The 24,610-nt window shown below is 50.7% G+C and overlaps 2 protein-coding genes across 8 annotated transcripts; both read right to left on the bottom strand.

Moving 5' to 3' along the window:
* Positions 1-3,148: 3,148 nt before the first annotated feature.
* Positions 3,149-11,994, bottom strand: SERPINF2 (serpin family F member 2). Of its 6 annotated transcripts, none has more exons than XM_071765631.1 (9): positions 10,689-11,156; positions 9,559-9,699; positions 8,794-8,856; positions 7,653-8,067; positions 7,212-7,355; positions 6,806-7,009; positions 5,815-5,957; positions 5,018-5,222; positions 3,149-4,195 (listed from the first exon to the last, which is right to left on the bottom strand). In XM_071765631.1, exons 2-9 carry the CDS (start codon positions 9,616-9,618, stop codon positions 3,870-3,872), a joined length of 1,560 nt encoding a protein of 519 aa, XP_071621732.1. In that variant the 5' UTR covers positions 9,619-9,699; positions 10,689-11,156; the 3' UTR covers positions 3,149-3,869. The 6 variants fall into 6 exon arrangements, with proteins under 6 accessions (XP_071621732.1, XP_071621729.1, XP_071621731.1 ...); XM_071765628.1 differs by having other exon boundaries at positions 9,559-9,625; positions 10,689-11,145; XM_071765630.1 differs by lacking the exon at positions 10,689-11,156 and adding an exon at positions 10,236-10,282 and having other exon boundaries at positions 9,559-9,622.
* Positions 11,995-12,128: 134 nt separating this feature from the next.
* Positions 12,129-24,557, bottom strand: WDR81 (WD repeat domain 81). 2 transcript variants are annotated; one of them, XM_071765598.1, is made up of 11 exons: positions 24,334-24,557; positions 19,992-23,564; positions 19,637-19,744; positions 19,354-19,544; positions 17,251-17,441; positions 16,830-16,995; positions 16,549-16,714; positions 15,392-16,090; positions 15,060-15,205; positions 14,719-14,898; positions 12,129-13,851 (listed from the first exon to the last, which is right to left on the bottom strand). In XM_071765598.1, exons 2-11 carry the CDS (start codon positions 23,554-23,556, stop codon positions 13,525-13,527), a joined length of 5,739 nt encoding a protein of 1,912 aa, XP_071621699.1. In that variant the 5' UTR covers positions 23,557-23,564; positions 24,334-24,557; the 3' UTR covers positions 12,129-13,524. The 2 variants fall into 2 exon arrangements, with proteins under 2 accessions (XP_071621699.1, XP_071621698.1); XM_071765597.1 differs by lacking the exon at positions 24,334-24,557 and having other exon boundaries at positions 19,992-23,729.
* Positions 24,558-24,610: the final 53 nt, after the last annotated feature.

The following is a 24,610-nucleotide window of genomic DNA, read 5'->3' as shown; positions in this document are numbered from 1 at the left end:
TGTTGCTGTTTAAAGCAGTTAAGGGGAAGTTGTTCAGAAGTGGTTCTGTTCTGTGATAGTAACTAGTTAACAACTTATTAACACAACTGGCTCCAAGTTTTTGGCCAAAAAAAGAGAGATTAAAATCCAAGGACTCTTGGTAAGAAAGATGAATTACTAGAATGTTGTAGGAGCTTGCAGAGTGATAAATGATCTGAAGAAGGAAAAGGGGCAGAGGGTTTTGGTTATTTTTTGCAATGGAAGACTCCAGGGGAACACCCATCAGAGCAGACTGAAATCAAGAGAGTGTATTTTTTGTAGTATTAAATTGTAAAACTGATTCTAACTAGATATTAGAGAAGATGAAAGATAAATAGATTTATGGGTGGGAGGGAATACAACCCAAACCAAATTAGTGCAAGATGGGTCCATTGGAGGTGAAGAATGCTTGGATGTAAGGTCAGACTCAGCAGCTGGGCAAAACAATCAGGGAAGAGTTGTTTTCCCTTGTCCCTGGTCATTCTTGGCTCTCTTTTCCCCAGTCATTTGTCACTGAGATGGGAGGGAAAGGGTATTAGGCTAACCAGACACATAGATAGCCTGATCCAGGGCAGCTCTGCTTTCACTGGGGGAATGCTGGAAGTGAAGTGTAGCCAGGAATGTCAGTGTCCTCACCTAGGCTTGCACTGCCTCACCATTAACAGGTAAGGAGAAGTTACCCATGCATGCTGGCACGGAGCTCCTATGGCCCCTCAGCAAAGAGGGAAGGATGGGTTTAGGGAAAGGAAAGGTTAGCTCCTGGTTTTTCAATCTGGAAAAGCAAATCAGGTCGTGTAGCCTGTGATAAGTCAGTGCTGCAAAGGTGACCTCTTCTAACACAAAGAGTAACAGCTCTGATTTCAGCTGCTTCTCAGCTTGCTCTGTGAGAACTTATCTGCAGAGAGATGTTTGTGCTTGTTGGTCTTCCATCTTCAGCCCAGGAATGGGTGTGTGGAGATATCTTCTGGTCATTTTCACCTCTTTTTGATACTGTAGTTGTGGTACTAAATGCCCTCTCTGGAAGGACAACTAGAGAAGCTTTTATATCTTGTCTGCATCTTCAAATAAAGCCCATCTGTTTAAATACAGGTTTGGCTTTAAACCATTTACATCAGAGTGGCAGTTTGGCAGTTGAATACAATGTTATTATAGGCCAAAGCAAGCTTTATTCCTGTAGATGAAGGGTATCTCTGAAACAGCATGTAACACTTGTCTAAATAGATGCAAGGGCTCAAATCAGTTTTGTTAAATCAATACAAACATTTTACTGTTGTTCTGGTTTGGGTTCAAGGCAGCAGGCACTATGCTGTCTGAACAACATTCGCCTCTGTTATGGAAGTTCTGATCATGTTCATCTGAATTTGCTCTACTGAGGAAAAAATACACCTCATAATAAAGATATTTAGACTTATTTGACCTTCTTAGATGAGCTATAGAGCAAACGCCCTGTGCTATTCATGTCTTTTCAGAATAGAGCTCAATCAAAGTGAAAGCTTAGCAATGTGAAATGGAAATTGCTGAGCAGAGACATTAATATCACTTTGCATTTTACAAACTGCCTCTTCTGGAGAGTCGGTGGAGTGAAAAAGAGTCTTGAGGTTGGTGTAACTGATCATTTGTTGAGCAAAGCACAGTCACGGAGGGCTGCTGTACTGTCAAATAGGATGAAATCAATAGTTTGACAAGAACAGCTTGAAGGAGGAGGGCTGGCACAAAGATGGAAAATGGGAAATAAAGTACCAAGCTGTTCAGGAGACTGAGAATGAGGGGAAAAAACTTCATAGAAGAGGGATGCACTTCAGATTTTGCACAGGTGTAGTACAAGAGGGTAGAACTCAGTGAGGTTAGGGCTGCAGTTGCAGTAGCCAGAGCAAGACTTACCTCAGGCCTGGGATGGTATTTCTGAATGTTAGGAGTGAATCTGTATAAATAAATAAGCAAAAATGTTGCCTGTGGGCTAGAGTTATACCCTCATAGTAGGGCTGGATTCTTGTGGGTTTACTTGTTAAAATTGCATGGCCCTGTAATTACACCCTCTTTTTGAAGGGTACGTGTCATTGCATTGGTTAGAGGGATGGATATTATCTTTAGCTGTTCTTCCCCTTTTAGACTGCAAGAAATGTGTAATTGCAGGTTTGAGCCAGGACTTTTTATTCCCCAAAGTCTCCTGCGTCCCCAAAATTCATGGTTGGTGAGTCAGTCCTTCTCTTGTTCCAGCAGATGGTGCAGACCATGCAGGGACGGAGGCTCCCAGGAGCATTCTGCTCCTTCCTTTGAGGGAAGGAAGACTTCTCAAGGGATGAAAACACTGCCAGAAGGGTGGCCCTTGAGCTCTGTAACTGCTGTTTCACAAAAACAGAGCACCATGCTCTATACCCAGAAGCCGAGGAAGTTCAGAAGCGGGATCTACTATGGGCAGTAGTTGTTTTGTGCAGAAAAAGTTGCAGCATGGCAGGCTCTGGTGAGCTAGAGGAATACTTTTAAGTGGTAGAATGGCTTGGATGGGTCCCAAGAATCTTTCATGGTAGCTTTTTCCAGAGCTGCACTGCTACATCAGAGCAAGGATCCATGGAGCTGTGCCCACCTCAGACAGAACTGAAACTGGAACAGGACATTGCCAAAATGGGGCAAAAGCAGTGACATTCAGCTACAGGCACCAAAATTTGTCTCTCCTTCCCCTGGAAGCTCTCCTGACTATCCAGTGTTGTGCTGTGGAGCCAGCAGGATCCCAGAACAAATCACAGAAGATGCCAGATGAGCACCTTCCAATATCTGTCACACCCCTTGCCTGTGCCTTGCTGTTCATAGGCAAAATACCTTCCTGTCCCTGTGCCACTGGGTCATGCCCTGATTTGAGGAATTCTGCCCATTTCACAAAGCCAGCTCAGACCCAGCGAGGTTACACAGCAGGTGAGATGCCCAAAATTTCTTGAACTCAATCCTTGGACTGTCTTCACTTATGAGCCATTTCACCTTACAGCCAGTGCTGTCCTCTGTGATTAGGTGTAACAAAGAGCTTCTCCTACCTTTCCATGCCCAGACTTTTTCCCTCCCAATCTTTGCAGCTATCCAAGTTGAGTGTCTATCTCTTTTCTTGGTGGGTCTTTCAATGCAAAACGTTAAGCAAATGTGTTCTGCTTTACTTTTTATTGTTCTGCCAACATAAAAATTACTAAAAAATACTTTATAAAATATGTCTTGAAAAATCTAGGACTATCCAAGTCTGGGCTGGAGGTGAGGATCTAAAGGGGTTTCCCCACTGCAGACCCTCCCACATCAGATCCCACAGGGAGTGGGAAAAGGGAATCTCTGAAAAGAGCCTGTGTCTGGAAATGGCTGAGAGGCATCCTAAAGAAGACAAGTGGTTATTAGTTCAGTTGATCTGGAGGTCATTTTCTAGGTGGGTACAGGTGGTTTTCAGAAGAACATTTTGAGGGAGACATGTTCACAGGAACTGCAGAAGGAAGAGCCATATGAATCTCTCTGGCTGTTGCCCAAGCTGCCAGATGCTAATGATGATTCCAGGCTATGGAGGGCTCTGGTAAGAGCTTAATAAAGACTCTAATAAGAGTCTAGGGACAAGGAAGTCTCCCTTCCAGGACTGAGAGCCCTGGGAGAGAAATTCAAGCAGAACTAGCTTTTCAGGTAAACAGAGGGGAACCCCAGCTGGGAGAAGCTCATCAAGGCTGGAATGGGCTAGCCCAGGGCTGGTCTCTAGAGATCTGTAAAGGAAAACAGCAAGGGATTACCTCCTGTGGTCTCAAAGGAAGGTCTCCATGGACAAGAGGCCTTTCTTAGCTGGTCCAAAGGTTCAGGCAGCAGTCCCAGAACACTCAGGCTCTGCTCCTCTTTTATTTGGGCATGGGGTACTTATTGACATCTGCTCCTTCCCTCGAGTCCCGCAGCTCTTTGATCTGGGGAGCAGCATTGGGGTTAGGGTTCTGGACTCTGCCTATAAAAAGTGGGATGCCTGTTTCATCTTCAAAGATGATGAAGACAAAGGGCCTGTCAAGGCTGAAGGCAGAGATCGAGCGTGAAATCGCGATACTGGTAGCAGCAGATGCTTCCACCCCATCTTCTTTAAGCTCCAGGGTGGACTGGTGCTGTATACTGGATACAAAGAGAGGCCCATCTGTGATCTTCTGCAGATTTGGGTTTGTGAACAGCTCCTGGAGGCCTACAGAGAAATGAGACTATGTTAACCTGTCCCATTTGGTGCCACCAACTCTGATTTTCCTCAAAGCAGTCTGAAGAAAGCAATTGCCTCATCTGTTGCTACGTGTGTTGTCCACCAGGAAGGACTGAGAACTGGCAGGAAACACAAACAAAAGCTGCAGTCCAGCCAGGTTCCCCAGCCCCTTTATGCATGAAGGACTGAGGGTGCCAAGACCAGAACAGTTTTCATGTTCTTTGTCCACCTCTTTTAGAGTACTAGTGTAAGAACTTAAGCCCTTCCCTAAAAAGCAGCTCTTTCTTGCTAGGCTGAACACACTTTTACATAGATTGTTTTTTATCTGTATCTATTTTTTCTGTAAAACAAAGTGAATGCTTAATTTACTCTCATCTGGAAATGCAGTACATGGTGTTTCATTTCAGTAAGATCTCACTTCCAGCCTTTGTGATTTGCATTATCTCTTGGCAATCTCCAGGTCCTGGTCACTATGTTAAATGACAAAGTAAGAGAAAAAGATTGATGCATGAGGAAAAGTTGGTCTTGGCTAGAAACAGGGGAATAGGAAGAACTTGTAAAGATTGTGAGGAACTGTGAATGCTACCTTCTTTGTAGTATCATCTTGTTGGAGCAAAACATTTGGTGCTAGGCAAGTGAAGTATAAGAAAAAGGAGAGGAATAAGAGTTGAAAGAGTTTGGATGTTATCTGGATCAAGCTGTGAGGCACAGCTTTAGAAACAAGGATGGCAGCTTCTAGTGTTAGTGAACAGATGCCATGCAGACTGATCAGTTTCACTTATTCTGCACAAATCCTGTTAGAGGCCTTACCCATTTGACTGAAAACATTGTTGAGTTCCAGCTTGTAGTCCAATTTTATTTTGGGGATCTTCACTGTGGTGGGTACCTCCTTGGGAAAAAGCCTGCATAGTTGCTGATATGGGAAGTTCTCCAGCACATGAGAGGTGTTCCAGGTATACTGGTTTGGGACAATGACCACAAAACTCATGTTGCTCTTAAAGGGAAACTTGGCCACCTGGAAATAGAACCAATCAGAATAACTGATGGAAGAGGAAGGAAGGGCAAGAAAGCGATGCCTTTGATTTAGCCTTTTTCTAATTGGTCTGCAGATCCAGTCTAGCTATGGGGTGAAAACGGCCTGCTGGGAAGGAGGTACCTGATTACTTCAGAGGAGAAAGTATGTTGGAATAACAGTACTAGATTTCAGTATCTACCCACTGACTGGAAAAGACTGGAGCAGACTGAGCACGCGTGGCAGAGTGGAAGTGCACATGCACAAACAGTAGCAGTAGATGTATTCTGTAGGGCTCCATTAGTACATTGTCTGAGGGAATTCCTTCCCATATTTCCTCATTTATCTTTAACTCATGATTTTAAACCTCCATTAATTCCTGTTTAGTGGGAATATCTCTTTGTGATTTTCCCTAGAGACTGAGAATGATTCAACATTCTTGCTAGAAGCAAGGACAAAGGATGTTTATTAAATTTTTGTGTGCTATGCCTGTTAAAAGATATTTGGTTTTTTGTGAGAATACATCCATTCAATAAAATATCAGAGCAAAAGGAAAATTCAATTAAACCTTGTAGTGCTCCTAATAGACCCCTACCTGAATGTCCTGGGACTCCAGTGTAAACCAGCTCAGAGAGTACTGCTGGGCTTTCATCATCTCAACTGGGACCACAAACTCATTGTCAAGGTGGAATACATCTGGCCCAGTGAAACTAGCATCAAATTTGTTCCTCCAAAATCCTATCAAAATACAAGTTAAGAGATCAACATAAGTTATATTTGGGTAGTAGAACAGAAACTGCCTAGCTGACATCCCTCCTATCATGAGTTTTCCATAAGGCAGATAGTGAGCTGGCAAATAGAAATTCAGCAAAGAGAAGTCAGTACCAAGGCTGGAAGAGCCCTACCAGCAGGAAGCTCTTACCTTCCAGAGAGGAGATCTGTAATAACAAAAAGAATGAGGATTAATCCTCATGTCTCAGCATGGGAGATTACTGAAGGCTATGAAGATAAAGTAATGGATGTCTGTGCTTTGCAAAATAAAGAGTGTTCCCTTTGTGCTGCTTAGGGTGAAACAGTGCTCCAAGACCAAGCTGAAACATTTGCAGATTTACACTGCAAATGTTTGGTCTGGGTTCCAGTTCACAATCCTCAGGGAACTAAAAAAGGAAGATGTGCCTGACCACTGTGCTCTAGTCAGAAGGAAATCCACAGGAGCTGCCCCCGAGCTCTGTGGTTGCTGTGTGATGAGTTGCATGTGGCCTGGTTAAGATGAGCAGTGATGTGCTGCTCTCTGTGATCCTGAACCAGGAGGCAAAAATACTGCAGGTGCCACCTGCTGCCTTCTGGCTTTGCTCTCCAGTAACATTTTTAGCACATATGAACTGGTTGGGATTCATTATTGTAAAAAAAAAAAAAAAAAAAAAAAAAAAAAATCTAAGCAAGAGGAATGGCAGATGTACAAGAACAGAACAGGCAGATTGACTAGCAGGAAGCAGTGAGAGGAGATGCCATTCAGCTACAGAGCTTGCAGAAAAGTAGTAGGTTTCTAGCTATCCCTCTGGAAAAGTAAGGCCTCTAGAGCTCACCATGGAAATGGACTGCATTGAGCAAGAGCATCACTGTGTTTTCTGGGAGCTGCTGCAGGAGGGTGGGTATTTGCCCATTAGTTGCTTCCTTTACCCACTTGTTTATGGCTATGAGGTCATTCTCACTGATGCCAGAAAGGGTCATGGGCTTTGCTCCATAGAATTTCTCTGAATCCTCTAGGAACTTCTGTTTCACCTCAAATCCTGCCAGAGGGGAAGAGTTCTCTATGAAGCCATCAGACATTGAAAAAATTTGCTCAGTGGCTCAGCCAGCAGCATGACCCTCCCCAGGAAAAGTGCTTAGGGAAATGGAGACATCTCCCAGCATGTCAGCGTGCTTCCAGCACTCCTGGTTACCAAGAGGTTTATCCTACACCCATACAGAACCTCCCTTGCCAGCTCTCACCTTTCTGCAGGTACAGACGTGATGCCAGGCTGAGGGTGGACTCAGCAAGTTTGCTGCGAAGGGTGCCCAGCACCTGGTGCAGACAGGGAACTGACTCCAGGTGCATCACCTCCAGCAAATGCTTCTCTGTCTGACCTGCTGCTCCTAAAAAGCAAAGCCAAATTCCTGTTAGTTCACAACTAGTGGAAAACAGGGAGGTTACTCTAAGCTGCCTCCTGTTACTGTGCCTTACAAAAGGGGCAGGAGAAACCTGAGAGTAGGAGCCTCAGCACAGGCCATGGAGAGCAGCTTCAATTGTAATGCTACCTAATTAAAGCTGCAGGACTAAGATGAAGTGCAGGTGCTGTATTTAATCTTTGTGTTTTGCACATCAGTTCCTAGTGCCTCCAGGAGGGGTACAAGGCAGGGCAGGAACTGCTGCTTTTGTAACTAAGATGTTACCCAGTGCCACGTGAGACAAGGCGAGAGCGATGCTGAGGGGCGACAGGATCACATTGGTTCTGTTGGACTCCAGCTGGACTTCTCTAAGGAGCTTGATGCTGAATCTCATCAAGCCATCTGCTAGCCTCTGTCTCTCCTTCCAAGTTATCTCACAGCTTTTATCTTCAGCCTCTCCTTCCTCTTCAGAAGAGGCAATGTCCCCAGATGGCTGCAGTTTATGACAGCCCGCAGCCCCAGGGACTTCATCTTCAGAGTTCCTGTCATCCCTTGTGCCTGGCAGTGTGGTGGTGAAAGGTAACGTGTGTCCATCAATCTTCTGGAAGTGGTCATAGGTAAAGCCTGCCAGCTTTTTGTTGGGCAGGGCTGGGACGGCTACTGGCAGAGCAGACTGGACAATTCCAGCACTTTTCAAATCCTGGGGAGAAAGCAGAAGGATAGCACTGTGGAAGCAGGAGCACAATGCCCCCTCCACTCGAGGGTTTTACTGCACAGCTAAGTGGGTTGGGAAAACTTTACAGCTTCCCTGCTCTGGTGGTGTATTCACTTCAGTTTGCCTTTTAACTTTGAGGCTGAAGGCACCTCAGTGAGTTTGGAAACAGTATCCTGGGAAAATGGATGGAGTGAGGGTCTTGCAGTGGTTCCTCCTCCACTTGTTCTCAGGGCCTGCCCCAGGCAAAGGAGCCCAACAGCCATGCTTTGAGAGCAAGAACCACCACCTGTTCAGCACATGTCCTGTGCCCTCACCATTTCTTGATCCATCAGCCTCAGCCTTGATTTCCTCACCTCCTCTCATTTATTTTAGCACTGCCAATCTGCCTCATGCACTGGTCAGCATCCTCTATTGCTGTCACAACCTCAATCCTTTCTGGCTCAAATTCTTCTCCAGGCACCTGCAATACTTCTTGACTTGTCTGCTCTATTCCATCCCATCCCTCTTCTCACCAATTTTCCCCATTTTCCAGTTTTCTAAGGCTACCAATTCTGTCCCCCACATTTAGATATTCTGCACAGCAATAGACTTTCTCATTGTGCTGGTGCTGTCAGATGGCACCACCTGGGCTCATCCTACCTTAGGACAAAATGGAAAACCATTGTGAATACCACAGCATGACCCCTTGAGGTACAACTGGTCATTGCTTACCCTCAGATTCCCATCTTTGTCTAAGAAGAGGCGTTGTTGCTCAATGGCGTGTGCTGAAGAAAACTGTAGGGGGAAAAAAAAAAAAATCAACAACAAAGAAATGAAGCCAGGTCCCAGATAATTTCCACTGAATTCTCAGTCAGTCCTCTCTGCTGCCACTCCAGGTCAGAGACTGGCACAAGCCTGGCTGTAGCAGCCCCTTCGTGGCTTCAGCACTGGCAGGGCTGTAGGACTGAGAGCCAGAGGCGATGAGGTCCACCATGGGGAGGTGGAAGTGAGCAGGAGCTGGGAGAGTTTGCAAGTGCTGGGTTTGTTTAGAAAGGGACCAGGTCATAAGGGTGCAAAATAATGTATCCACTAGAGAGCAAGCAGTATGGTTTTGCAATCTCAAATCTGTCGGGGATCCAGTTTTAAAATGGGAGGAAAAAAGCTGTTATTAAACAACCTCCTGTTAACCCCCAAAGGTCATGGTGACTAAATACAGTTGAAGCAAAGTTTCCAGAAATTTTCTACAGAAAGCCACTTGGATAATGAGAATATCCACAGCTATATCAGCTAGGAAAAAAAAGATTAAGAAACCTTGCTGCACTGGGGCATAGGCTGACTCCATAGCAGAGGTGTGGTGTCCTCCACCAAATACGCTTTCTGGGGCTTCTCACCCAGAAGCATCAGATGGTATTTGCCCTGAGGTTTGGTGCCCTTTGCTGGTGGGGGCTTTGCTCACCAGAGATGTCCCCACCACAGCTGGAGTAAAAAAAAACTTACCCTTAGTTGACTGTGCAGAGCAGACAGGCAGAGCAGCAACAGACCCCAGAGGAACACCATGTTTCTGGAACAGAAGGACCATCCGAGAGAGAAGTTACTTCCAGCTGCCTGGCAGCAGCAAGCTGAGCCTATTCAGGTCTGCAGGGAGAAAATTATCAACCTGGCCAAACAGGTTGGCGCAGGAGTTTGCAGAAAGCAAGGGGGAGATGAACAATGCTGCACAGAAACAACACAGGACTCCTGGGTCCAACGCCAAGGCAGCAAAATCAGAGAGGAACAGGGACTCATGGCAGAGCAGAGCTGTAACCACAGCCAGGTTCTCCTGTTTGGAGCACTGTGTTTCTGACTCCATCACCCCCATTTTTCTGGATCGTAAATGATATTTCCCTAATCAGTCTGGCTCACACTATACCTCTGGAAGAAAACAAGAGCTTCTGCTGCTCCTTTCCCATCCAAACTACCAAGGAACAGGATCAGCATCCTCAGCTGTGCCCTGGGCTCTCGGGAGAAGGGATACTGACCTGCCTCAGGGGGCTGCAGGCACTCAGCAAGTGCTCTCTGGGAGGGACTTTACAGGTAGAAAAAGCAATGCCAGAGCAATTTCTCAGCACTATGTCCTGGAATACAGAGTCCTCCCCTTCCCAGCACTCGCCTTCCCCTTTTGCTGGCAAACCCACCTTCTCCCACCCCCGCACTTGGGTTCCCGCATGGGACAGTGGGAACAGGGCTTCCAGGGCCACGAATAAACCCCCACCCATTCCCATTATTCATTCCCATTAATTCACCCAGACGTTTTTCCTTCACAAGCAGAAATAACATTATTTTCTTCTTAACTTTATAAAGTCTCCATGCCAAAGCCCAGCCCTCAGCATGGCTGCCATACACTTAATTCCTAGGGCTGCTTTCCACCCTCCAAGTGGAAGAAGCAAAACTTGAGCCTGTTTCATTCCCCCTCCTCCCAAACCCCAAATCCTGCAGCCACATTTAACCCTGCATGCCCCTTTCCTCCCTGCTGCTGCCTATCCTCAAAGCCTCTGCCAAATTCACCCCCTTTTCCCAGCAAGACACTGTTGCTTGTTGGAGGAATCCCCATTTACTGACAAATCCTCATTTTTTTTCCCCTTACCTTGAAGTTGTTTGTGTCCTCGTCGGAGCTGGCACCAGCTCTGGCCTGGCTGAGGGCTCTGCATGGGACACAGCCAGCCTCTTGTCCAGCCCACCAGCAGCGACCTTCGGCACCACCCATCCCAGAATCTGCCAGGCAAATATTGACCCACAGCATCCACTTTGTTTTGGATCAAATGTTTTTGGGGGGTCAAATATTGACCCACAACATTTGTTTGGGGCAGAAGAGTGAATCTGTAGTACATTTGGAGATGAGGAGGCACTCTGGGCTGCTGTACCTTCAAGGCAACTTTAACACCAAGTTTACCAGCTCTGAAACTCCTGCCAGCATGAGAAGCCAGTTGTCCCTAGTAGTGGCTCTACTTGACACTGCCTGTGCTGGGAACACACTCTTTTCTTCATAACCTTTAGTAAAAAACGTAAGGCTTGGCATTTATTGCCCCAGGGTTTGCTCTGCTTTTTAATTTTTCTTTGCAGAAACCCCCAGAATATTTACTTCCTGTGTCCCAGCTGCTTCTGCTGCAGCAAGTGCCAGGCACTGGTTTGAGCAGATGGCTGGTGCCCAAGGCCCCGTGGCCACGTATACGAGCAGGAGGTGGTGATGCCAAGAGCAGCTGGTACCTCCCCCGGGCCACAGCAGGCACCAGAGCTCTGCTGGTGGAATTGGCCCCGGTGCCGGGCACGCACGCACCGCTGCGGCACAGAGGAAGAGTCTCCAGGATGGGCAGTGCTCCAGCGCTCCTGTCCCAAGAGGTTTTTGTGCCAGATCCAGGAGGAAGAGTGATCCTTCCCAGCTCTATCCATGAGCTCACGGTGAGACAAGCCACCAAGGAGCAGTGGGGAATGCTAAGGGGAGCACAGTGCTTCCACCACCATTTCTTGCAGCAGCTCTTGGCTGCCAAACTCATTCCAGACACTGGGAAGGAGTGGAAAGGACAGTTCTGCAACCAGAGGGTACTTCAGGACATATTGCTGCAACATGGGGAGCTACTTTAGGATGAGAGGAAACAACCTCAAGTTGCACCGAGGAGGGTTAGATTGGATATGAGGGAAAAATTCTTTACTGAAAGAGTGGTAAAGCATTGGAACAGGCTGCCCAGGGAAACCACCATCCCTGGAGGTTTTCAAAAACTACACAGACATTGTGCTTCAGGCCATGGCTTGCTGTGTATGGTGGTGCTGGGCTGACAGTTGGACTTGATTGTCTTAGAGGTATTTTCCAACCTTAATGATTCTACTTCATTAGGAAAGCAGATCCAAGTCCCGGTGCAGCACAGTCCTACTTTGCATCCAGGGGATCTTCAGAGCATCTCCACCTCCTCCAGGGACATAAGAGGTGTCCCAAGTCAAAGCTTTCATTTCATCTGCCTGAGCTGGACAGCGGAAGCCAGTTCTGTACCCACACCTAGGACCTCCAGCAAAGAGCTTCTCCACGCACCCGTCTCTGCATCTCTTTCAAAGAGTTTATTGGAAGTAAATATTTACATCTATTGCAAGTGGTTAGTAGGCAACAAGGGACTGAGAGCTCCCCTTGGGTAGGGGGGGATAGCAAGGGCCAACTGGAAAGCATCCGTCCCAGCTGGAAATGCCTCAGATGAACTGGGAGCTGGATGAAAGCCTTCTGCCCTCCCAGGACAACCTGCAGCAAGCTCCTCCTCTGCCCAAGATAAGAACTTCCCGCTCTGATTAGGCTGCAGGATGGATGGGAAAAGGGCTGCAAGAGAAGTGAGGCAACTCTCTATCCTACTGCTGGGTCAAAGAGCACTCTCCTCACTTTTTGGGTGGGTACAGTGCTGTCCCAAAGGGAAGTTCAGGAGACTTTGTTGGATCATGCTCCCTGGCTCTCACCCTACAAGGGCAGGAGGGGACAAAAATGAGCATCTTTTTTGATGTCCTGTCTTCCCCAGGAGTCTGACCAGCACGAAGAAGAGTGGAGAGGATAAAGATGATTTCTTGAGAAACACTGCCAGTGTGTGGTACACAGGGCATTCCTCACCCTCACCTATACACAGGATGCAGCACTGCTGGGGGAGGACCCAACAACAGTCTAGCCTTATCCTATGGCTCTAGAAGCCAAAATCCTCATGGAAGCATCTAGTTCTGCCCTCCCTAGACAGTCATGTTCCCATCCCAAACTGTACCTCTGCAGCAGCCCATTGCTAAATGAACCCACAGAGAAATGGGGTTCATGCCTTGGCAGATTTCCATTTTCACCCTGGAGCCAGCAAGGCTCCAGAAGCGCTCCACTTAACCTGTCCTTCTCCCATACAGGCTCTAACTGAGCTGGCAGAAACTAAAGTTAATTCCTCTGGGCCCACACAGACCACAGGAGGAGGAGGAGATGCCTGCCACCACACAGCTCCAAAGGCAGCACATCACAGGCCCAGCTTATGCTGTTCTGGTCAGACAGCTCAGTGGTTTAGGAGTGAAGAAAGAAGGGTGAGTGCAGACAGCAGCAGCTATACTATTGTTTTCTTGTCAGGTGGCACCTCTTATCCCTTAACTGAAGGAAGCAGGATACCTGTGGTCCATATTACTGTGGAGGGCTCACAGTCCCCTGGGGAATCAGGCACACATGGTACGGAGAGCTCCAGGTCTCTCTGCAGGGGTGACAGTGACCTACAACACCCAGCATTTCTCCCAGCAGCAGCAGAGGTTTCTCACTTATGGCTTTTTTTCTTCTCCAAGATAAAGGAAGAGGTTAGAGAGGCTTTACCAAAGGCTCACTAACAAGTACACCTTCCCCCCTGCATCCTCTGTTCAGAAACACCTAACTCTGCCTCCTCTGGAAGCGAGGCTGCTGGCTTTCAGCTCTACCACCAGCTCCTGGGCCACAGGTCGCTACGCCAGGAGGCGTATGACACCATTGTCTGAGCCCAGCAGGAGATGGCATTTTGTGGGCAGCACTGCCAGGCTGGTCAGTGTACCCCGAAAATTCTCCGAGCTCAGCTTGGTCGTGCTGATGGGGAGGGCTGAGGACTCCAGCATGGAGTAGACACCAATCTTGTTGGCCACAGTGCCAGTGACCACTTCATTGCCGTAGAGGTCAAAGGCGTGGATGGGTTCAGATGCAGATTTGTAGTGGTGCAAAGGTTTCTGCTCCAGTTCTTTCCAGACAGTCAGGGAATGATCCGAAGAGGAGCTGATGAGCATGTTGCCCTCTGCAGCCTGCAACAGAGGAAAGGACAGTGAACCAACACTGCTGCAGGAAAAAATCCCAGCCCCATCCTGCAAATGATCCAACAGTCCCAGTGCTAAACCTTAGGGCAGTCCCAGCCATTTCCAAGCAATATTAACAAGACATCTGCATTGGACACTGCAAGCTACAGCACTCTGGTAGCTGGCAACCTTCTCTAGTGGTACCCAAGTATCCAAGTGATGGGCTGTGTCTCTTCTCAATATCCTGATCCTCAACTAATTTATCATGTTACTACTGCAGAGGGTAAAGACATTATCTCCCTTCCCTTCAAACCACCTGCCAAATTATTTTCCTTCACAAGTGAAAGGAACTGGGAGGTTCTCTCATGGTAGAGAACACTGCTGAGGGCAGGAGAAGCCCAGAGCTGCTTATTAGCAGAGCTAGTGAGAGGGTAAACAAACTGCACTTTGTTTAACCTGCACTTGGGTCGAGGACAGTGGAACCTCCACACTGCTCCCTGAGGGTGGGTAAATATGGACAAGAGTTACTCATTAGAGTAACACTCCCCCAGGGGAACAAGAGCTCTGCAGAGCAACCAACACATTTGCTTCTTCATGGGTGAGGTGTCTCCTCCCTGCCCCTGCTGCAGGCCTGCTCGGAAGGGACTGACTGTGGGGAGGCTGATTTCTGTTCAGCACATTCTGGACCAACAACAGCCACCCACAGCACCAACCATGGGGCAGGAGAGCTTGAGCAGCTTATTGGGAACACAGCAAAGGATGGAAGGAGATGGAGCAGAGAAGCTCTGCAAACTAGAAAGCAGCTCCATGCAGCTTCAGGGGATGGGTGAAGCTGACAAAGCAACCCTTCCCCCTGCTCCCAGCTGGACCTCTCACCTTGATTTGCAGAATATCACCCTCGTGAGCAGGCCACCCCCGCATGATGAGTCCTGTCCTGGTGTCCAGCAGCACAATGAAGCCTGAGGAGAAGCCAGCCATAACACTGCGCCCGTTGGGACTGACAGCCAAGCAGCGGATGAGCCCAGCACTCACCCCGCTGGCCAAACGAAACTCGTGCTGCAAGAGAGAAGGTCCAGATACTGTGGGGCTGAAGATCCAGGGGATCCAGCACTAAGGGGACAAGGGCCAGCTGGCTTTCCTGGAGGCATGGCAGCTGGCTCGGGCCCAGCCACGATCCCATCATCAAGCAGGCAGATGGAGGAAGGTGACTCCCTTACCTGTAGTCCTGGCTTCCTGTGATCGATGAACCGCAGCACGGAGTCTGCACTGGCCACGGAGATGCTGTGGTAGGGAGGTGGCATGGTGGTCACAGCTGTGATGGGGACTTTGCTGTCCAGTTCATCAAAAGTCCGGAGAAGTTTCCCTGTGAAAACATGATGGCAGCGTTACAGCAGCAGATGTACAGAGAAGGTACAGAGAAAATCTCCAGTTCTGCACTGGTTTTTAACAGGAGCCAAACATCAAGTTGGCCTCTCTGTCTTTAAGGACCAGGGTCTTTAAAGATCCAGAGCAGCTCACTCCAGTTAGCCCTCACCTTTCCCCTTCTCACCTGTGAACTGGTCCCAGATGTGTAAAGTCCCATCACAGCTCACTACGTGCTGTGATGCCTCCAGTTGGCTCACGTAGAAAACAGATTTCTTGTGCTCAGCATAGGTGAAGCGTGGGGGCACCTCGCTGGTGCCATCCCCGTAGTTGTACAAGGGCCAAAGACGAACAGTTTTGTCCTTGCTGCCACTGAGGAAGAAATCCTCACTGCTGAGAGGTGCCACACACTTGATGGCTCCTGAATGCCCTGAGAAACTCTGTAGCTTGATCTGGTGGAAGTGGAAGCGGGGGTCGTGCTGGCTCACCCCAATCTCGTACTGCCAGTAGGCCAGCCAGTTCCCACACAGCATGTGGGTACTGCGGGGAAGGTCATGCTTCAGGGCATTCTCCTCACGGGACGAGCTGGGAATGAAGCCACCAGTGCCAGAACTGAGACGGAGCAAGCCAAGACCCTCACGCTGCGTGTCCACAGGGACCTGGATGCGGTTCCCTACCAGCACGCTCCCAAAAGTACCAGAGTGAGTGTCCTCCTGCTGGCTAGAGAAGGGCTCAGTCATTCGTGTATCTTGGTCTGAGGCCACCACACTCGGTGTTTGTTCCAGGCTGACCACCTGCAGGCTCTTGGGGTTCACGTTCTCCAGGTAGAGGCTGGCCAGCTTCTCAACCAGTGAGTGGTTGGGCACAACTGCTGGGATAACGTCACCTGAAGGGAGGAAATGTGGCTTCAGTGAAATGAATTTCTTCATCATCATCATCCCCCCACCATCAACAGGATACAGGTCAGCACCCAGCTGTGAACACCACATCCCCATATTCTGCTCCCAGCCAAAGCAGCCTGAAGCCCAGGGCAGTGGTTGAGTCACCATCCCTGGAGATATTTAAAAGGCACAGAGATGTGGTGTTTAGAGACACAGATTTGTGGTGGACTTAGCAGTGCTATGTTAATGGTTGGACTTGATGATGTTGAAGGTCTTTTCCAACCAAAATTATTCCATGATTCTAAGCCTGGTGGGCTCCTAAACTAAAAAGCCACCATAAAGAAGCTGTGGGTTTCCCCAGCAGCCCTACAACCTCTGACTTCTCCTGATTTCAGGTCCAGCACCCATGTGCAGAGCATGGAGCTCTCTTCACAACTCCTAGGAGATGGTGGCCAAGCCATACCGAGCAAGCAGGAGAAGGGGATGTAGGTGGTGTAGGCCATCTCAGGGTTAAACACCTTCTGTAACTCCATCAACACAGTTGGATCCAGGGCCAGCAGCTTCCCATCTGAAAGGGGCACCTCCATCACAGGCATCTCACAGCTGCTCAGAGACTCTGCTGTTAATCCCTGCACAAAATAACATATGAAAGATCAGATGCACTCATCATATAATTAATTGTACAAACACAGCCTGTGGCTGGGTACTAGGGGATGGCAGGAGAACGTCTCCCATGTCACTAACCTGGTCTTGCAGCTCCTGCAGCAGTGAGAATGCCCCAAAGAATCTCCTCACTGTGTCACTCAAATGCTGCTGCACCATCTCCTGCCCAATCCGCAGGCAGACCAAGGCAATTAGGCTGATTGTCTTAATGCACAGGACAATACGGGCCTGGGCACCACTGGGGAAACTGAAGAGGACATCCATTACCAGCTTGCCCTCCACTTATTCCCTTTTCCTTTCCTTCATGGTTCCTGCCTTGTCTGTGTTATGAGAAGGTCTTGAACGGGGCAAGCTCTACATGCCCTACCCCAGGAGGTGCCCACCAGGGCAGGAGCAGCCCCACAACCCCAGCAGCGTCAAGGCCCTTAGAGAACCATTTCCAAATCCCCCATTTTGAGTTATGCCAATCCTGGCTGAAGGGGCAGCAGACTGCAGCACTTACCCAATGGCTGGTGAGGTGAGGAAGCCCAGCACTGGGAGCAGAACCTCCTGGCTGATCTTGGGGAGGATGTCCATCAGCGTGGTGTCCGAGAGACACACCACGATCTTCTGGGTCAGTGTCACAGCAGCCAGGAGCCCTGCCTCCTTCCGACTGTTCAGCCGACCACCACCAGACCCACTGCTGGGTGCAACCTGCAAAAGGGAGTCCTTCAGTGCCAGGGCCACCACCTCCCCAGCAGGAAACATCAAGGGTGAGCCCAGGATCACTCGAGCTCAGTCTCAAAACACATTTGCCAGCACGTGAAGTGGGGAGACCTCCTACAGACACAAAACTTAAAGCAAGAACCGGCGTCCTCGTGCCGTGCCACGTTGAGGTGGAACACACAGGCTGCAGAGGATCAGTCCTGGCACGGAATATCCAAGCACAAGTTACAGACAAACCTGCTGCTGACTTGGAGGACTCGAGATGCTGAGAACTTCATGAGGCAGCAGAGTGCATCTTCTTTTTTGCTGACCACGTAGCAATGCTGGTTACAGCAATGCCAAAGAGTTAAGAGCAGCAGCACTAAAAGATTCCTGTCTAGATTGTCTTATTTCCTCACTCCTAGACAAACCAAACACCCAAAAAACAGAGCCAATAGCAAAACCCACAAACAATTCCTGGTTTCTGCTATATTTCTTGTACACCTGCCATCTTCCAGCTCATCACAGAGGCTCTTCCTCTCACAAAAGAGCCACTCTGCCAAATCCTGCAGGAAGGATTGACTTTATCCTATTTGTGACCCGCCAGCTCCACAGCCTTAAGATCAGGTTGCCAAATGCTGTTCACAGGGGTATTAATCCCCCCAGTGCCCCCAAGCAATAAGTTGTGTAAAGCAAAGCAGAACAGCTGGAGCTATGATTGCAACTGGGTGGAGGAAGATTTTGCTGAAAAATGGGATTTCTTCCCCTGAAAAATCTCCCCTTCAACACTGGAAAAACTGACAATGCCTTTTTGTTTTCCTTAAATGAACAGCTGTGGCCTCTCTTCCTCTACGTTTAAATTATCAAAAAGCTATTGAAGCTTTCCATTTAGACAAGAATCCATAACCAAAGTGTTTATAACCACTAAAAAGGGAACAATATGAAAACCAAGCCTGCTTAAAACATTCAAAAACTTTTCTTTTTTTATGAAAATTTGGGTTGTTTTTCAACCAGCTGCATTACACACATTCTCTTCTTGCTCTTCAGCAACGAACTGCAGGACAAAAAGTTTGAAACTCTTACCAGTATTTTTTTATACCACTGAAAAACCTCCTGCAGCCTCTCCCCAGCTCATCCCCTATCTCCTCACACAGACCACAAAAACCACTCACTCCAGCAGCCCTACAGCAGCCCAGACTTCTCTGCTTGCCCGTTATCACAATCCCACCCTTGGGACAGCTCCATTTCAGCAAAGCAAAGGAAAACTTTTTTTTTTTTTTTCCTCTGGCTCCAGGCATGCCAGCGATAGGTCTGATGGGAAAAACCCTGGCTGAAATGGAGAAGGAGGGGCTGGGACAGCCCAAGGCAGATCCACAGTGGCTGAGGCTTGCTAAAGAGCAAACAAGGGGGAACAGTTTCAAACTGGATTTAAATGAGATCCTTCACTGTGAATGGGGAGAGACACTGGCCAAGTTAGCCAGAGAATCTGTGGCTGCTCCATCCCTAGAAGTGTTCAAGGGCAGGTCAAATGGGGCTTGGAGTAACATGGTCTAGTGTGAGGTTTCCCTGCCCCTGGCAGAGGGGTGGGACTGGATGATCTTTAGGGTCCTTTCTAACCCAAACCAGTCTAGGATGCTATGAAAGCCCATGTATGCAACCACATGCTTCACTGGAAGCAGGAGGTAGCTCATGGCAAGGGATGAAGGTGCCTCTTCTGGCTGCATCAGCACCGCCCTTCTCAGCCAACACAGTCAAAGCTGCTCAGCCCACTCTGACCCAGATGGAGCCCAACCAAGCAAAGATTTTAAAACAGGAAGCTCCTGGTGAGGCTGAACTATTCTTGTGCATCTTCCTTTTGTGCCTAGACACAGCTCTCACCCTAACACACGCGAGAGGTAGAGAAAAGGCAACCAATACTGACCAGGTAGCTGATGTAGGGCAGGTACTGGTAGGTGAGGACGGGCTCTCCGTACAGGTACGCCACGTGCACGAGACAGGCCAGCACTGGCTTGGACACCTGATCTCCCAGCACTGGTCGTTTTTGGTAGATATTTCCTGTACTCAGGGGACTGTTCTCATCGTTGCTTGGTATAAACTGCTGCCTGGTGGGACCTGCCCAGAGACAACAACAACATGAGCTGAAGAAGGAGGCTACACACACCCAAGGCATCCAGCAGGCTGGGGGTGGGAGGAGCAAACCTTACCAACGTAGCAGGAGGTGAGCAGACGGAGCAGGTTCCTGGCGATGAAGCGGGACGTGACAGTAGGGCCCAGCTTGGCTGAGAGCCACCTCACCATCTTACAGGCTGTGTCTGCAAAACAAAAAGCAGTCCCAAGGACAGAGCCCGGCACGGCATAGATTAGCTATCACCAAGCTCCCCAGGTCTCAGACCCACATGTTTCAGTGGAGACCTGGTTTCATTGCTATCCCCAAGCTGGGACCAAAGACACCCCCATATCTAGACCCACTTCTTCCCCAGCTCTTCCCTGCTCCCACTCCCTGCTTTGCTGGGTGTTTGCCATGCTCAGCAGAACAGCTCAGTGCCAGCAGGGTCTTACCCAGGAGTATCGTCTGCTCTTTGTCATCAGAGTGATCCGGCAGCTCCTCTCCCTCTCCATCCTCTGGCTCACTGCTGTCATCAGCCAGGGTGACATCCACAGAGGCACCAGCATCCACGGCCACCGTCAGCTCCGCATCAACCGCCGCATCATCGTGCTCCTCTTCATCATGCTCCTCTTCCTCCTCCTCCTCATCCTCGCTCTGTTTCAGATCCTGGCTGCTGTCCATCGACTTCAGGCTGCTCTTGTCCTTCTGGGAATCGCCATCCGCAGGTCTCTCCTCCCCCAGGGACACCTCACTGGCACTGCTCTTGTCGCTCAGCCGCCCAAGGCTGAGTGATTCCTGCTCCTGGGGCTGCAGAGTCTCCCCAACATAGAGCCCGCTCTGGAAGTCCTCACTCTCGGGCAGGTAGGCTTGGTCATGGAAGCTGACACCAGAGGTGTAATCAAGGAGGTCAAGCGCAGCAGAGCTGTGCTCCACATCCATTTTGATCTCCTCCCCAAACACACATGACACTGGGCTTTCCCCTCCACTTTCATCATCTTCAGCCGTGCCCAGGAAGGATTTGCTTTCCTCCCGTGAGTTCTCGATGCCGACGAGGATCTGCAGGATGTGTGGCAGCAGGTTCAGGAGGAAGGACTGCAGGCCCAGGCGCACGATCAACTGGGCAACAAAGCAGTCAGTGTAGAGGTAGAACCTGCCGTGGGGGTAGCAGGGGGTCTCATATGCACCAATCAATGGCTTGAGCAAGTATTTGTTGGCATTCTTTGGACCTAGGGACTTAGATATAGGTTCAAAGAGATACCAGGCTGCATAGACAGCAGTGTTCTCCTCAGACATGAGAGATAATATGAAGGGCAGAAGGATCTCCAAACCTTCAGGAGTGATTTCGGGAAGGATCCCCTCCAGTTGCTGCCACAGCTTGAAAACAAGCTCCCGGCCCTGACCTTCATCCTCTATCTTCTTTGCCTGATAGGTGAAAATGAATTTGTGTAGAGCTGGGAAGTACGTGGGGAAGGGGACAATAGAGCTGAAGGGACTGAGGAGCTGGGTGGGACAGGGTGGGGGCAGGCCCTGGGAGATGGGCTGGTATTCAAACAGCTGCACCATGCCCTTGCTCAGCCTGGTCTTCAGAAGCTTCTCCACTGGCACGCTCAGCTGCAGCAGGACGTGCAGCATGTGCTGGAGTGGGGCTGGGATCTCCTTGGGATGGTACCGACACAGATTCCGCACCATCAGGAACCGCTCCAAGAGGGATGCGTCAGGCTTTGAAGGACGAATCCTTGGTGCAAAGACAATCTCAGCCACCAGAATGCCCAAAGCTTGCATGTCCCTCTGGAAGAGGTCTGAGAGACCCAGGGGTGGCTCTTCCCACGGCTGCTCCATTAGCTGCATCTCACTGCTTAAGCCTTTAACCAAAAAATTGTCCAGTTTCTCCAGTTCTTCCAGAGCCAGGAGTGGATTGAAGCCTTCAGGAAGTGTGATCTTCATGTCAAACTGATCCACAGCACCAGCCTTGCTCCGACGGAGAGGTCGGACCCCTGAGGTTTTGCCTTCAGTGGCATAAGCAGGGAGGGTGGAGGGCTGTGCTGAAGGCACAGGGGCACAGGGCTGATCAGCAGCTCTACTAGTAGCAGAAATGGAATCCAGGGCTTCTGTCCCTTGCTCTAAGTCATCCTCACCTGAGACAGGTTTGTCCCCAGACCAGGTGGTTTCACTCGGAGTAGCCTCCAGGACCAGACCATTAACCACATCTGTCACCTGGCCTTGGATATCCTCCAGAAACACAGCCTCCCTGATGTTCTGGAGAAGAGGCCGGGCAATGGCTGGAGCTTCAGGAGGGGTGTAGGCAGGTCCCACCATGCGCCTGGGATGTGGTTGGTCAAAGAGCTGCACAACACCGTAAGATGTCAGATGCGTGTGGTTGTCTACTAGATGGAGGCAGACGTTCTTCTCCTTGACAGCATCCTTTCCCAGCAGCTTGTACCCAAAAGTGAGATCAATCCAGTGGTGGAGGTCCTGAGAAACCTCCCGGCTCTCAAGCAGCATGCGGTGGACTTCAATGAACTCTTCATAGGAGCTACACCAGGATGGCACATCCAGGTCAGGCATGTCTGGATGGATGGATCGAAAGATGGAGGGGTCTGTATAAAACTCTGGGATGCACTCATCTGGGGTCCAGCTCTGCATTCGCTCCATGCTGGCTGGATACTCATTGGGCTCCCACTGGGACCTCACATGGCAGCACAGCACTGCCTTGGGCGTCCTCCGAGCAGTGTAGACATAGTAGGTGATATCTGAAAGGACATCAGAGATGTGATGGGGGACATGGAGCTGCTCTCCACTGGATCCACCAGCTACAAACGCCTGCTTGGTCATCTCATAGGTGAAGTCCAGCTGCTTGTCTCCCTTGTTGAGTCGGAACTTGGATTTCCTTAGGTCCCTGAACTTGCCATTTTTGGTAGTAAAGTCCACCACCCATGGAAGAACTGGGTGATAATTGGGGTCTCCCATTCTCCTTCCAGCCAAACTGTTCAGACGCATAAGGTAGTCAAAGTTGCTGACCTGCCCATGGACCCACTTTAACACCAGGTCTCGGAGGTCCTTCTGGCAGGCAGGGCACCTTGCCTCCTGCCCTCGCACGCCAGTGCTGGTTTGCTCACTCCTTTGCTCCACACCAGCCTCCAGGTTCACTTCCTCCTTCTTCAGTCGCTCGTACTCTCTGAAGTTCACACGGAGCCGACTGCACAGCTTCTCATCCACAGCCACATCCCGAAGGGAGAAGGGGCCGCAAGCCAGACCTGCCTGGTGACAAGCCTTCATGGCCTGCAGGACATGGAAGAGGAGGAAGAGGATTTTGGCATGGCTGTTGATGAGCTTGGCCGGGCTGAAAGTCACAATGTCGTGTAAACAGAACTGCACGTATGGGTAGATGATGTACAACATATTGGCAGACTCCAGCAGAGCCTCAGCCTGCAGCAGGTTAGGGCAGGAGGACACCCCTTTGGTGACCACCACATTCTCCTTGGCGGGGGAAGCACCAGGCACGTTCTTGCCCACCCGAAGGACTGGGCAGCCATAAACCTTCTGTAGGGCGGCCCGCAGCGCGTCCAGGGCCGGCAGGGTGGGTGGCACATCGGCGTGGCGGTACGGCCGCGCGTAGAGGCAGTGAGCCCGGCTCCACAGGTTCCGGTAGTTCTGGGAGGCGACGTGCTGCATGAAGCCGTGCAGGGTCTCGGGGTGTCCGTTCCGCTGGTCGGAGGCGGGGAGAGGCTGCGCCCTCACCACAGGGTACGTCAGCCCCTCCTTCCGCAGCCCGTGGATCTCCACCCGGGTCCAGCCCGTGGGCAGTTTCTGCACGGAGTGCTGTAGGAAGGTCCTCACCTCCACGTCACTCAGTCCCTCTGGCCGTGGGCACAGGCCGGGCAGCACCCGGCGCTCTTTGAGGCTCGTCAGCCATTTCACCGGGACAAAGGCGGTGACGTGGGTCCCCTCGGTGGCAGCTGCCAGCTGACGGCGGTCGATGTTCAGGTCCTTCTCCACGCTCTGGAGGAAGCCGTCCATATCGGCTTCTGATGGAAGAAAGATCACCCGGGGGTGATGTGTGCCTGAGTGAGCAGAGGAACACAGCACCATTCCTGCCCGGCTCCCCCCACCAAACCCATGTCTCACAGCAACCCTCACGTCCCCATTGCCACCGGGGTGGGGAAGGAAAATGGTGTTTCTAGGAGCTCCCTCTAAGATGCTACATCTGGGAGGGGTGAGGTTGAGAAGGGAGTGGCCCTGGCTGAGGCAGGGGGATAAAATGGAACCTCCACAGCCAAACATGGTGACCTGATGGGACCTCCACAGTCCAGGGACAGAGAGTGGGACATGATAAGACTGGGGGGGGAGGGGGGGGATAACGATGGGACGTGCACAGCCACAGGGCGGGGGAAAGGGACACGATGGGACCTCTGCAGCAACAGGAAGGGAGGACAAGATGGCACCTCCACAGCCCTGGAAGCGGGACCTCGGGAGTACCCTGGGGCCGATGAGAGGGACACGAGGGGACCTCGCCAGCTGGGAAGGGGAAAATGAGGGGGTCTGCAGAGCCCCAGTGCTGGGGAAGGGGACACAACGGCACCTCCGCAGCCCCGGGGCGAGGGACACAGGCAGTGCCCGGAGGGTGACACGGGGAGATGCCGGACCTGGGCCCGCGCTACGGGGGAAGAAACGCCGGGACGGAGCCCTACGGGCCCCAGGTCTCATTCCGGGGGGGTCCCTCACTCCCCCGGGAAGGAGGTGGGGTGGGGTCCCTCACCCTCCCGGGGGTCCCGCAGCGCCCCGGCCCCATGTTACCTGGCGGCGGCGGCGGGCTCAGCCGCGGCGGACCCCGGCCATGTTGGTCAGGTGACGGCGGTCACATGCGGCCGCCATGTGCCCGGGGGGCGCGAGGGGACACGGGACGGGCGCCCCGCCGAGCCCCGGCGCCCCGAAGGGGGAGGCAGCGGGGCCGGGGCCGGGCTCCCTCCAGCGGCCAGCGGGGCGGGGGACTGAGGGGGGTTGCGCAAGGCCGGGGCGCGGTGCCTATACATGGGCAGGCAGCGGGGCATGACGCGACGGCGCCGGCTGAGGT

This window comes from Heliangelus exortis, chromosome 21, assembly GCF_036169615.1.
Source record: "Heliangelus exortis chromosome 21, bHelExo1.hap1, whole genome shotgun sequence".
NCBI classification, from domain to species: Eukaryota; Metazoa; Chordata; class Aves; order Apodiformes; family Trochilidae; genus Heliangelus; species Heliangelus exortis.
The sequence above is the reverse complement of the archived record's forward strand: the minus strand, read 5'-3'. Positions and strand labels throughout refer to the sequence as shown.

What these genes read in the sequence shown, in the direction of transcription:
- SERPINF2 (XM_071765628.1), bottom strand. Translation starts at nt 10,840, where the DNA reads ATGCTGTGGGTCAATATTTGCCTGGCAGATTCTGGGATGGGTGGTGCC. An exon ending in CAATGCAGTCCATTTCCATG is followed by an intron (nt 5,958 to 6,805) that starts GTGAGCTCTAGA and finishes GTATTTTGATAG; the next exon opens with GATTTTGGAGGAACAAATTT. An exon ending in CAATGTTTTCAGTCAAATGG is followed by an intron (nt 4,196 to 5,017) that starts GTAAGGCCTCTA and finishes ATTTCTCTGTAG; the next exon opens with GCCTCCAGGAGCTGTTCACA.
- WDR81 (XM_071765597.1), bottom strand. Translation starts at nt 23,628, where the DNA reads ATGGTGCTGTGTTCCTCTGCTCACTCAGGCACACATCACCCCCGGGTG. An exon ending in TGCCCTACATCAGCTACCTG is followed by an intron (nt 17,442 to 19,353) that starts GTCAGTATTGGT and finishes TCCCTTTTGCAG; the next exon opens with GTTGCACCCAGCAGTGGGTC. An exon ending in GTGATATTCTGCAAATCAAG is followed by an intron (nt 13,852 to 14,718) that starts GTGAGAGGTCCA and finishes CCTCTGTTGCAG; the next exon opens with GCTGCAGAGGGCAACATGCT.